Genomic DNA, 12,948 nt, shown 5'->3' with positions numbered 1-12,948 from the left:
AGAATAAAGAATATATTGTATATAGAATAGTTAATATCTGTAACTTAATTTGTCTTTGCTTTTATACTTAATTTTCCATATACATAGGATTCTAGGTTAAAAGAAAAAATGCAAAACTCATTATATGTACGTGTAAAATTCTATTGGGAAGACCTAAAATCAAGAATATAAATAAAATATATTTCAAAAAATTTTTACATTTGGGAATTAATTTCGATTTCAGTTGATAATTTATTCTTACTTCAATTGAAAGTCTAAAAAAAATTATAACAAATTTAATAACATAAAAATTTTTTTCTGTTTTTCTACGCCCATCAATATTTATATTTAAGCAAGACAAATTACTTTCACTAAGCCAATAAAAAAGTGTTAAACAATTAATAAGATATGTTTATTGTTAAGAGTGAAGCAAAAAAATTCCACCTTAGGTTCTACCGAGATTTGAACTCGGATCGCTGGATTCAGAGTCCAAAGTGCTAACCATTACACCATAGAACCAGTTGTCAGCACGGCGAACGAATAACATTCTGGAAATTAAGGCCCAAAGAGAAGACACCACAAATAAGAGAAAGTTAAATATAACTTAAGAGAAAATATAATTGGCAAGAAGAAAGAAAAATTATAATGAAATAAAAATAGATGCAAAAATAATATAGCAGAGTTTTCTTTATTCTCTACTAATTATACATCATCTGAAAAAGTGAAAAAATGTTATATTATTTTAAATGATTTGAAAGTTTTCCTCAATTTTCCTTATTTAAATATAAAAGAAAGTGAAATTTCTATGCTTTTAAATTCCTGTGTAGCATATCCTTTAACAGCCATAAATTTTCCATATTTTTCCTAACCAATTATAAACACAAGAACGTGCTTTTATTGCCCACTCTCTCTCTTTACTTTAGTTCATTTTACAGTCACTTCTTTTTCTTTGTTTTAACTATTATGTGTATAAATATATTTCTGTGGGGGCGTGACATGTCAATTATATGCAGTTCACTTTCATTGTGTTTGACTTTGTCTTTCAACTGTAGTCACTAATTAGCCAAACACTTGTTATTCCAACCATCGTAACCCGGCCATCGATGTGCCAGAGTGCCATGAACTTGTTGAAATGCCAGGACACGTTTACGTTTACATTTAGCTTATCCACCTGTATTTAAACTGTGTGGAAGGGCGAAGGGCGCGGTTGGGGGGAGGATTTTAGCGCATTTATTTTTATCTCCAACCCCGCTCCATAGACGCCATTATTATCACATCATTTGCATGCGTTTAGAATAAGGACAACAGCTCGGTGCAGTGAATGTAATTTGATGCCAACTTTGACGACAATCTCATTAACATGACATCAAAATCGGAGACCCCACTCAGTGTGTTGTTATGTCGTCATATAAGGAAGGTTTCTTCACCTTTAATTGGAGTAACGACCATGAGGATACCCTAAATTAAGGGGAGAAGGAGAAGGAAAATTGCAAAATTGCAATTTTTTTTAAATGGATGTGAAACTTATGGACTTAGGAAAGACTTTAAATTCTGGTAAAAATTTTCAAATTTCCTAAAGGCAACTCTTGAAGTCTTGTTATTGGCTCACTGATCCATGTCCCATTTGGTTGATATACATCAGGAAATCGATTATGGAATAAAAATCTTCGATGTCAATAAGAATATTGCCTTCTTTTATCTAATGAGTCGACAAACCCAATATACCCTTCTTTCCTACACTTATTGGGTATGAAAAAGAATTGCAATGACTGGGCGATGAAATAGAATGACTGAAACGTTAAATGATAGATGTTCTTCGATATGCGTAATCAATGCAATTGTTGTCTGCTGTCTGATAATAAAATTCCGACAACAAAATTGCATTTATCACATTTGTTAATAAAATGGATATTGTCGATATGCTGGCTGTGGGAGTGTGAGTGGGCGGGTATTTGAAATTCACATCTTAAGAAGTTAAAGAAAACTTCTTTCTTTGATTTAATATCTTTAATTTTCTAGAGCCAGACACAAGCTGATTGCTTTGAAAGCTTTAACAGGTTGAAAACTTGACTTTGTGGGAAAAGCTAACAAAAAGCTTTACAGTCCATTGGAAAAATCAGTGCACCAAAATCTGTAAGTGGATAACAAACTATTTTAATGAGTTTTAATACCATAAAGATATTTATTATTAAACATTTATTTAAAAAGATTAAACTTTTAATTCCTAGGCAAACATTACACAAGCACATAAATATATTCTGTAAAGCATCGAAGAATTTTAAGGTGGTACTCATACACGTTTCTTTAGGCTTAGTATTAATGATTCGTCTAAGGTTGTAAACAAATATTTATAGATGGATCGTCCACACATTTAAAGTCTTTATAAGTTTGATAATATTAGTAGGTAATTATATTCGATTGATATGCTCAAAAAAGATTTTACGCAAATTATTAAATGACAAGATAAATTTGGTCTATAAAAATATACGGTTTTTTTTATAAATTAACATAAAATACGAATTTAAGAAACAATCTTTTAGTAAACTTACCTTACTGATATACTTTCCAAAAGATTTCTACTTCCAAAAATAATTGTACATATTCGAATTTTTTCTACGGCAAATTATATATCGAAGAAAAACACTCGGTTTTTTCTTTGTTTTCAAGTTTTACAAAACAAAATTCAAATAGAATATAATAGAATTATATATTATGTAGCAGGATCATAGAGCACCCATTGAAACGATGTTAAGTTAAGTGTTCAAAATATTATAAGAATAATCTAAATCATAACAGAAAAGAGTTAATCTTGTTTACTGAGAACTAAGAGTTCTAAACATAAGGTCATAACTTGAAAAATAAAGTGAAATCCACCAAAGGGAATCCCGTTTCTGAGTTTCTTTCTAATAATAATCATGACTAGTACTTTAACAGTTTTTAAAATATTTAATTTAAACAGTAATCAATAATCGCAAATTTGATTTAGGAATTGGAATACCTTTTAGTTTTTGAGATAGAAAGCCTATTCTAATCTGTTTATTCTGAAAATCCAAAAATACAAAACAAAACGATCGACACGCTGCACCGATAAGACTCGCGGGAATCGCGCTGTGAAATGAATCAATTTTTTTTTTTTACTTTCTGCCGAAAAAAAATAAAAAACATTATCGCAAACAAATTATGGCACATTATGTCAGGGCAATGCGAGATAATATTGCACCCAACAACACAAAAAAAATTATTTTTTTGTTATTTTTGTGCACGCGTTAATCTATAATCTATGGATTTTTATATATACATTTCGGTACTTTGATGAAAAGTTGATATGAATTTAAAATTTTGCTCTTTATTCATAGGTTTTACATATGGATTTTTCATAATAAAAATTCATTCAATGTCCATGGCTTATCAGTTAGTTGAATTTATTAGTTCTGTAGATAATTTTATCAAAATTAATTGGCTGTGTAGTATAACTACCCATAAGAGTTATCAGTTAACGACAGTTAGCACATGATATACAAGGGTATAGAAAGTCGAGGTTAGTCTCTGATAATTCCTTTGATTACCATGCATGAAAGTGATTTGTAGGAAGATAATCGTATAAGCTTTAGCCATAAAGATCTCAGGAAATTGATTTTGATTTATACGAAAAACGCGTTGAGTATCTAATCTTTTCTATTGCCCAATAGCTATAGCCTATGTCAAATGTCGATGACGCGGGTAAATTTTGTTTTATTTTTGAATTTTTACCTTTTGGAACGGAACAATGACCATTGATTCTGGCATATAATAAATATTGAAAAGGAATTGCCGACTATACATACATACATGCATAGGTTTGTAAACCCATGGATAGGTTAAAATTTCTGGCTTATCATATCATAAAAACAAAATGTTTCGCATTGTAAATTTCAATTGATAAGAAAGGAAGAAAAAACAATTGGCAACAAAGTGAATCGGTCAATTGCTTATATGCCGCCATATAAGCCGGACAACCAACAAGTTAACCAATTTAGATAAACTGTTCGATATGTTGAAGAAATTTTGATGATTCATTAAATGTCGTCAACATTGTATCTATTTTTATGAATTTTATCTTAATTTAATTAATTTCATTTATTTTTAAATCCATTTATCCGTGCATTCTTATCAATCTCGCTCTTGGTTACCATAAAAAGGTTTCCTTTTTCAATTCAGAACTCCATTTGTTGGACGGATATTTCAAGAGTCGGTACTTATTTAATATTTAGTGTTAAATAGGTGCTATTGTTTTGTTTCCGATTTAAATGGTAAGAAAATTTTCCCAACATGCGTGAGCTGATAAAAAAAAACACACACAAAAAACAAAAATGATAAAAATCGTCTGGACTCGAGTCAAGTTCAGGCCTTGTCTCAAGGTCTATGTTAACATTCGACTAATTCACTATTGTACGCCTCATAGAAATCTCTTTTCAGAGAGAGAGAGAGAGAGAGACAGCGATTAGTTTTTAACTGATTACAGTTAGAGCATTTTGGAAATTTAAATAAAATAAATGTGTCAAAGAAAATGTATAGAGAAATCTATAAGCAAATTGTAATCATGGGAAGATAGTGCAGTTATAATCCATAGAAGATTTAATGCTCCTTGCCAAATTGGAGAAATAATCCTAAACATTTATGTCACTTGTTTGTAGTTTTTATTTTTAAATGGTGTAAAAACCATTGACAATCGCGACGAAAAAATATGAAAGAAATCAGCCTTATGTTTTTGTAGTGCAAGACTAATATAAAATTTAATAGATATTATACTTATATTTTAGATAACAGACCTTCATCCATGACAACGCAATTTAAGTGGTTACCATGTCGATATGGCCTTAAATATCGTCAATATTTTTGAGCTAAGAAACTGAGCAAAATTGTGTGGGCTGTTGAGAGAAGTCTGTCGGTCTCCATAGGGGCAAAGTGTTTAGAAGAGGACTCTGAGATATCTCGTTGAGTGCATGCTGAATGTTCTTATCCGGGACAAAAGTCTTAACAAAATCCGAGTATACCCCACTAAAACATAGTTGTTTCTTTCACTGATAAGATTCTCAACAGTGTGTTTCAGTGTCAAAGCAAAGATGTTGTTTAGAATGTGTGCGTAAAACACATCATTTAATTTTCTAATCCCAAAGTCACCAAAGTGCGAGTGAGAAGGCCATATATATCCCCCCAATTGTTGATAAGAAATACATAACACAGCGGCATTTGCTGTTGGCAGCAGGTATCGACGACGACGACGACGAAAACGACGTCGACGTCTACGTCGATCGACACCAGCAACGTTTTCTATAGCATCCGATCCTGAAGAGCGCGTTCAGTTCACGCTTTGCCCTCGCTGCTTGCGGTCGTTTGTGTGTCGTCGTGTCTCAAGAACAGGAATAGACCCCTCTAAGAACAACAACAAATAATTAAAAACCGTCATATTTTTACGGAATATCTAACAATTTTTTAAGTCAACACGTAAATTATGTAAGTTGGCCAAAAGAAAAAAAAAACAAAAACATATTAACGTTATGACAAATATGAAAACAAGTGCGTGACTTCCCTCGAACACGTGCAAAAAAAAAAAAAGAAATAATAGAAAGAATCAAATTTTGTTCTCTATGGCCATCCAAAAAAAAACAAATTTTGTTTTATTTTTGCTCTTCTTTAGACTTTCGTCTTTCGTTTTTAGTGGGTCAGTGCACTTCGTTTCGGGTTCATTGTCATGCTTACCGCTATATTTTGCCATCTTCGTTTCGTTTGATCGAGCGAGCCTCTTTTACATGGAGTGGACATCTCACCTCACCCACTCTCGCTCTCTTTCTTGCCCTATCATTCGTTCCATCTATTCCCCAATTCCGAAGAGAATAAATTTAAACAAAAAATGCTTCATTTTAGGTGACATGGCCCACATCCCCCCCTTTCCGTCTTTTGTGTTGTCATTTGTCGTCGTCGTCGTCGACGTCTGCGTTGGCGAGAATCTCGCAGTCTTTTGGGCAAATATTTTTAGATGTCGCTTGGCCTATTATCAGTTTTGTTTTCACACGCTTGTTCTGCCTCTCTTTTTCAAATTTTGTTGTATAGATAATTTTTTCATACCAAAAACTATTGTATATAACTTTTCCATAGTTTGCTGCAATGAGTCTTAGGATCAGGCGAGTTTGAACGGAAAATGTCTCGACAGCGGCTTATCAAGAAAGCCGGTTTTCTACGATTGAGTCTGAATAGTGTTTCCTGATACTACGCCGCTGTATTATATTAAGTTGTATATTGTAACACCCTGGAAACGTAAAATTGTAGAGCATATCAGTCTTAGAAAGAACATACATCGTGTATGACAGTTTATATTCCATTATTTATGTAGATATCAAAGAATATACCAGGAGATAAAAAATGATATAATAGTAGCCTATCATTAAACTCGTAAAACATATAAGTAACAAATGTTTGATAACTATAGAACAGTTAATTAACTGACTTTATGTCTATGGTATAACAGTATACAAATTATTAAGAAAAGTCAATAACTGACTTGGTATTATTTAACATTATCATATACTATAGAGTGTAGTCTTTATAAAACAGTGAACTTTGGATTAGTTAACTATTTCATGTTATACACCGTTTATAACAGATTATCCTTTTGGTCTACATAATATCATGAATGGACTTATATACCAATTTGATAATAATTAAAATCAGAGACGAATCCACTTGAACACTTCTCTGTATAACAAGTAATAGTATGGTAAATCCTTTCGACCGTCTTATGCTTAATAGTTTTCTTAACTAGTCAGATCATATTAAGTATCGTAATGAACTTTATTCGATCTACTTAAACTTGGTTTGTATAGCAACTTTTCAAAACATTCTAATTAGTGGTAATACCCAAGTCGACAACCTGACGATCAACTTGTATTACGCAGCCATTAAACTTGATTTCTATTCATAATTTGATTTTATAATTAAGAGCATGAGTTCGTCGCGTGCCTTAGTGTTTATTCATCACCACGAAGAGTTTGCTATGTTTCTTTCATATGATTTATGGTGTTTATATTTGAACTTACTCAAGTGATAATCGTATTCCCACCCGAAAAATAAAAGAAATGAATGAACATATTGCGCCCTGCAATAACATCTCAATTATGAAATGATTTACCTCAAGGTTATGAGTATTTCCAACAAGTTAAAAGCGCCAATTATTCACTTTAAATGTTTTTGTCTATTTCCACCACATGTTGGGTGTCAATCAATCAAAAATAATCACAGTCGAGCGTTACTCCGTACTCTATCTGCCATTACAGCTGACCCTTTGGACTATGCCTAAGTCAGGTGTCTTAGAGGTGTGCTTTTTATTTTGTGTTTGCCTTATTTAAATTCTCTGCTAGCATTTTGACTATTATTTAGTTTCTTTTATTTTGTGGGTATTTTGGGTTGTTCTTATCGTTTTTTAGCAAGTTGGCGACTGTCGACTATTTATTGATTAATAAAATGTTATGGAACACAAGTCATGGAACTTTTGTATATATAGATATCAAAAGAATTACGAAGAATGGACTTTGGTAAGAGGGAAATAATATCAACTATGTTTGGACAGACTTCTGGTAGCGTGTGTTTTTTTTTTTCTGATATAGCTAGATAAGTTATTATATAACCTGCTGGGCAATTGGAATTCTCATTCGATAGTCATGGTAACAGGTGAAAGCCAAGTTAAGGAAGTAACCAAATATCTGATAGTTTGAGCCGTCATCTGTTTTTTGGTATATACTTATATATGACCCCCTCTTCAAAGTTGGCCGACCAATAATCAGGTGTTAAGTAATAATCTTTTAACGATAAGAACTTTTTTTTTTTATTCATATGAAACGGAAGCCTTGACACAGGCCTTTCAAGTTTTCAACTCTTATCGTTTAGATGAAAATATTTATATATGTACAACATATATATATATAGCAAAAAAAACGCATGTACTTTAGCCGTAGATGAGGTGATTGTGTGGTCAATCAAGAAAATAAACTAACATCAATTCGATTTTGTTTTCACAGTCAATTGAAATGTCCACAAACGAGGCGCTCTTTAATCGTCCTGGCCCCAATCGCCTGAGGCCAGCGGAGGTCTATCGCACCACCGTACCCACAGAGGCCGTTAAGATACGGATGCATAAGGATGGACTCGGTGCCGAGGAACCCATCTCTATACCCGGCCTCCTGAAGCGCACTGTCAACAATTATCCCGAGTATCCGGCGTTGCGTTCAAAGAACGGCAAAAATGGCTACACGACCGTTACCTACAGGTAAGCATCGAGAGAGAGAGAGAGAAGTTGCTAAGCTAATTAGCCTGGCTTTCGATTTTTACGCTTCTTGGCGAAATTCGTTTAACGTTGATTGAATTTAATCAACCGACCCAACCCAACCCAATTCACCTGATGCCATCATCTTTCCATTCGACAGACAATATGAGCAAAAAGTCCATCAGGTGGCCAAAGCCTTCATTAAACTGGGCCTAGAGGAGCATCATTCGGTTGGTGTGTTGGCCTTCAATTGCGCGGAATGGTTCTACTCCGCCATGGGTGCCATACATGCACGCGGTATTATAGCTGGCATCTATACCACAAATTCGGCAGATGCTGTCCTCCATGTGCTGGATAACTCCAAGGCTCAGATCGTTGTGGTCGATGATTCCAAGCAGATGGATAAAATTCACGCCATACGCGATAAGTTGCCCAATCTAAAGGCTGCCATTCAAATTCAAGAACCCTATGCTCCATACCTGAAGAAGGAGGATGGCTACTATAGGGTGAGTGTTTGAGTGGGTTTTAATCTTCATTAAACTTTCATTCGATAATATTCAATGGGGTTTTTCCCTGTTTTTATTTTTGGCAGTGGTCGGAAATCGAGTCGATGAACGTTAGCGATGTGGAGGACAAGTTCAAGCAGCGTCTGGAGAATATTGCCATCAATGAATGCTGTTGTCTGGTCTATACATCCGGCACTGTCGGTATGCCCAAGGGTGTAATGCTGTCACATGATAACATCACCTTCGATGCACGCGGCATTGTCAAATCTCTGGAGAAGATTGTGGTGGGAGCTGAATCTATAGTATCGTATTTACCACTTTCCCATGTGGCTGCCCAAACGGTTGACATTTACACAGCGGCTGCCATTGCCTGCTGTATTTGGTTTGCCGATAAGGATGCCCTAAAGGGAACCCTGGTCAAATCATTGCAAGATGCCCGTCCCACACGATTCATGGGTGTTCCTAGGGTCTACGAAAAGTTCCAGGAACGTATGGTTGCCGTTGCCAGTTCTAGTGGTAGCTTCAAAAAAATGCTTGCCGGCTGGGCCAAGGGCATCACATTGAAGCACTACATGGAGAGTCAAGGGTAAGTAAAGCAAAGAGCCTACAAAAAAAAAAAAAAAAACAAAAATGTGCTTCAACTTTAACTTTGTGTGCGCATAAATTATGCAAAAAGGATGCACAGTTAAAGTGGCTTCCAACTCCCTTCCTATGCACAATCCCGGCCAGCCTCTGTCGTGTTTTGGCCCGCTAAATTATGCAAGTGCTTCGCTTGGCAACGGCGTGCTCTGGTTTTAAGCGAAAATCACTGACAACAACATTCCTCATACGTCACGTTGAACCTGCCAGCAAAAGCTCCTTGCTGGCATTTACCAGAACATGCCATGGCGGACACGAGCCAAGGAGTAAACACATCGGGATTTTCTAGGAGATATTTGGCTAGCGTGTGTGTCAGGCTTTCAATGTAAAAATATCAAGTAAAACTAGACTTCATTCTTGTTGAAGTTTATATACTCTTTACATTAGTTGATTTTTGCCATTTAAAACGATTTCTTAACTCAATTTCATTAACAAGGTTAACCATTCCAGGTACAGCCTAATTATGCTTTATCTTTTTTAAAACAAAATCTCTTAAATGCCAAATTTACCTCAAAAACCTTAGATTTCATTTGAGAGGCATGATAGTTAGCCAGGTCGAAACCCCTTATAGTATTTGCAAGGGTACACAAAAAGTGCTTTAGCAGTGATTAGATTAGAGACATAGAAAAAGCATTAGACTGTAGAAAGAGATGATTCTGATAAGGTACTAAGAGATAACTTGATACACTCAAAGACTTCTTTGACTTTAGCTAAAGTAGAGTTATCTTAAAAAGTGTAACACAAATCCTTTTCGTCTACTTTAGTGTGCAAAAAGTAAAAAAGTTGTAATTGCTATCTCATAATTTAAGCAACATTGTAATTAAACTTTTCACATTTATCACACTTACAGCAAAACCTCTGGTGGTTTCCGTTACAAGATTGCCAAGTCGCTCATCATGTCCAAGGTGAAACAGGCCTTGGGTTTCGATCATGTGGTTACTTTGGTCAGCGCCGCTGCTCCCATGTCACCGGAGACTAAGAAATATTTCCTTAGTTTGGATTTGAAAATTCTTGATGCCTTCGGCATGTCAGAGACTGGAGGATGTCATACCATTTGTCTGCCTGACTCGGTGGCCCTCAATTCCATTGGCAAAACGATGCCCGGCTGTGAGTCGAAGATCATCAACAAGGATGAGAGTGGACATGGTGAATTGTGTATACGTGGACGTCATGTGTTTATGGGCTACATTGACAACAAGGAGAAGACCGAAGAGTCACTGGACGATGATTGCTGGTTGCATTCCGGTGATTTGGGCTATATCGATGATAAGGGCTATGTTTGCCTCACAGGACGTTCCAAGGAGATTATTATTACAGCCGGCGGAGAGAATATTCCACCAGTTCATATTGAGAATATGATTAAAAAGGAATTGGATGGCATTTCCAATGCCTTCCTGGTGGGTGAGCAACGCAAATATCTTACTGTGCTGTTAACAATTAAGGTGAGTTTCACATGGAAGCTACAATTCTTTAAAAGATAAATAATCTCATTTTCTATGCGGCAGACCGAACTGGATAAGGATACTGGCGAGCCACTGGATGAGCTTACCCACGAGTCTTCGGTATGGATGAAATCATTGGGAGTTGAATACAAGACTCTGTCGGAAATCCTTAAGGCAGGACCATGCCCTAAGGTATGGAAATCCATTGAGGATGGCATTAAACGGGCCAACAAACACTCCATCTCGAATGCCCAAAAGGTGCAAAAGTTTACCATTTTGCCACATGATTTCTCCATTCCCACCGGTGAATTGGGACCCACTCTGAAGGTCAAGCGTAATGTGGTAGCTAAACAATATGCCGATGAGATTGAGAAACTCTATGCTTAAAAAGGGGCGAAACGAGAATCATTTAGGAACCTGAGCTTTAAACCAACAACAAACATACAAAAACTGAATTAACTGAATTTAACGGACTTTTTATGCCATTCATTGAGTGCCAGTTTTAGGATAGAAAACCAGTTGACACTGAAGTCAACGTTTAGGACAATTATGCTAGTATGCTTGTGCCTACAAATAGTCCTTAGATCAACAAACTATTCTGATTTCTACACACACACATATATATATATAGTTATATATAGGTGTATATATACTATATAGAAAGATCTTTTATACTTAGTACTTTTTTAAGTCTAACACGCAAATTGTATTTAATTTGTTTTTATTTTTTATTTACTTGAAACACAAGATACAAAAATCAAAAACAAAAACAAAATTGTTTATTGTCTGAAATTTGAACAATAAATATTTTTGCTTAGATATATGTCAAAAGAGATATGATTGTAAATGGAATTCCCCTCTACCTCTGCGTTGACTGTTCAGGCCGCTCTTGCCCCTCCTCCACTGCAGTTGGTGATTCGCTGTTATCTTCTAAGCCTTTGGCCAAGCGTTCTGCCACACGTTGCATTAGTTCCTCCACACTCATCTCGATCTTAATACAAGCACGACGATGGACATCGTAACGTTGATCTTGACCACATTTAATGCGTTCACATTTCAAATTCAAACTAAACCAACTGCTGACATCCTTATAACCGGGACGACATTCGCATTCATTGTGTGCGATGCATTGGCTGTGCTCCGGACAACCGCCATGGCAAATGGGACGACAATTAAACTCGTGATTCCTCTGCTGATGCTGATGGGAATGCTGATGATGATATGAATGCTCATAGCCCCGCATGCAACGGCATTTGTTGGGTTCCATGCAATAGCTATGGGCGGGACAGGCCTCCAGACAGATGGGCTCACAGAAACCGAAAAGTATTGTGCGATAACCAGGGCAACAGACTTGAACCGTATCCCAGCGAATGCGTTCCTCATAGACGACATACTGCTCCGTATCTGTGCTGCCACTTGGAGACTTGGTAACCGGCACCTGGTACTTGACACTGATATTCTTTTGGCAATGACCATTCGTAATGGCAAAGCCCAGACCGGTTGATGCCATTAGACCCACACTGCATAGGAATAGTGGGACCACTGCTGCGATTGCCGACAGCATTGTGCGTACTTTGTGGTCACTCCAAGTGCACTAAACGCAGCATCAGTTGATAAAAGTGAAATTCTTTTGTTCGACCATCCTCTTGGGACAGACAAGGCAGACAGTTTGCCAGATGATGATAAGTCGTTACAGCGTTTGTTTTGCAAATGTCGCCTTATCAGGGAATTGTCGCAGCATTGGAAATGTACCGAGACGACTCGATCACACATTTCACATCGAACATGTTGCAAGTTCCTGGAATGTCGATCAGAGCTGCACTTTCGTTCTATCTTCAATTGAAGAAGTTTCTTTGAATGAAGCAATCCAAAGTGGATTACTTTCGCAGTGGTATCTTCACATTGCCTTCTTGAAATATTTTTGGTTACAGAAAAATCATCAGATTAACTAGAACCGAACTTAGTCTTAGATGGCATTCAAGTAAGCTTTCAGTCACTTTAGTCAAAAGAGTTGTTTTAAGTTGCTTTTTATGCAGACTTCTTTGGCCTCGTGAGCTGAGGAGATATGTAGTTGTCTTTTAAAATC

The 12,948-nt window shown here is 36.0% G+C and overlaps 2 protein-coding genes and 1 non-coding gene across 3 annotated transcripts; 1 reads left to right on the top strand and 2 right to left on the bottom strand.

Annotated features, from left to right (window-relative positions):
- Nucleotides 1-426: 426 nt before the first annotated feature.
- On the bottom strand, nt 427-498 carry Trnaq-cug. Its single transcript has one exon. It is a non-coding gene; the product is annotated as a tRNA-Gln (tRNA).
- A 4,823-nt stretch (nt 499-5,321) lies between these two features.
- LOC6642787 (very long-chain-fatty-acid--CoA ligase bubblegum) lies at nt 5,322-11,326 on the top strand. Its single transcript, XM_002064730.4, has 6 exons — nt 5,322-5,472; nt 8,031-8,278; nt 8,436-8,781; nt 8,868-9,367; nt 10,271-10,862; nt 10,926-11,326. The coding sequence occupies exons 2-6, from the start codon at nt 8,040-8,042 to the stop codon at nt 11,247-11,249; spliced, it is 2,001 nt and encodes a 666-aa protein (XP_002064766.1). The 5' UTR covers nt 5,322-5,472; nt 8,031-8,039; the 3' UTR covers nt 11,250-11,326.
- Nucleotides 11,327-11,652: 326 nt separating this feature from the next.
- LOC6642786 lies at nt 11,653-12,516 on the bottom strand. Its single transcript, XM_002064729.3, has one exon. The coding sequence runs from the start codon at nt 12,424-12,426 to the stop codon at nt 11,722-11,724; it is 705 nt and encodes a 234-aa protein (XP_002064765.1). The 5' UTR covers nt 12,427-12,516; the 3' UTR covers nt 11,653-11,721.
- Nucleotides 12,517-12,948: the final 432 nt, after the last annotated feature.

Source organism: Drosophila willistoni (genome assembly GCF_018902025.1).
Source record: "Drosophila willistoni isolate 14030-0811.24 chromosome 2R unlocalized genomic scaffold, UCI_dwil_1.1 Seg167, whole genome shotgun sequence".
NCBI lineage: Eukaryota > Metazoa > Arthropoda > Insecta > Diptera > Drosophilidae > Drosophila > Drosophila willistoni.
Note: the sequence above shows the minus strand (reverse complement) of the source record. Positions and strands in the feature narration are given on the sequence as shown.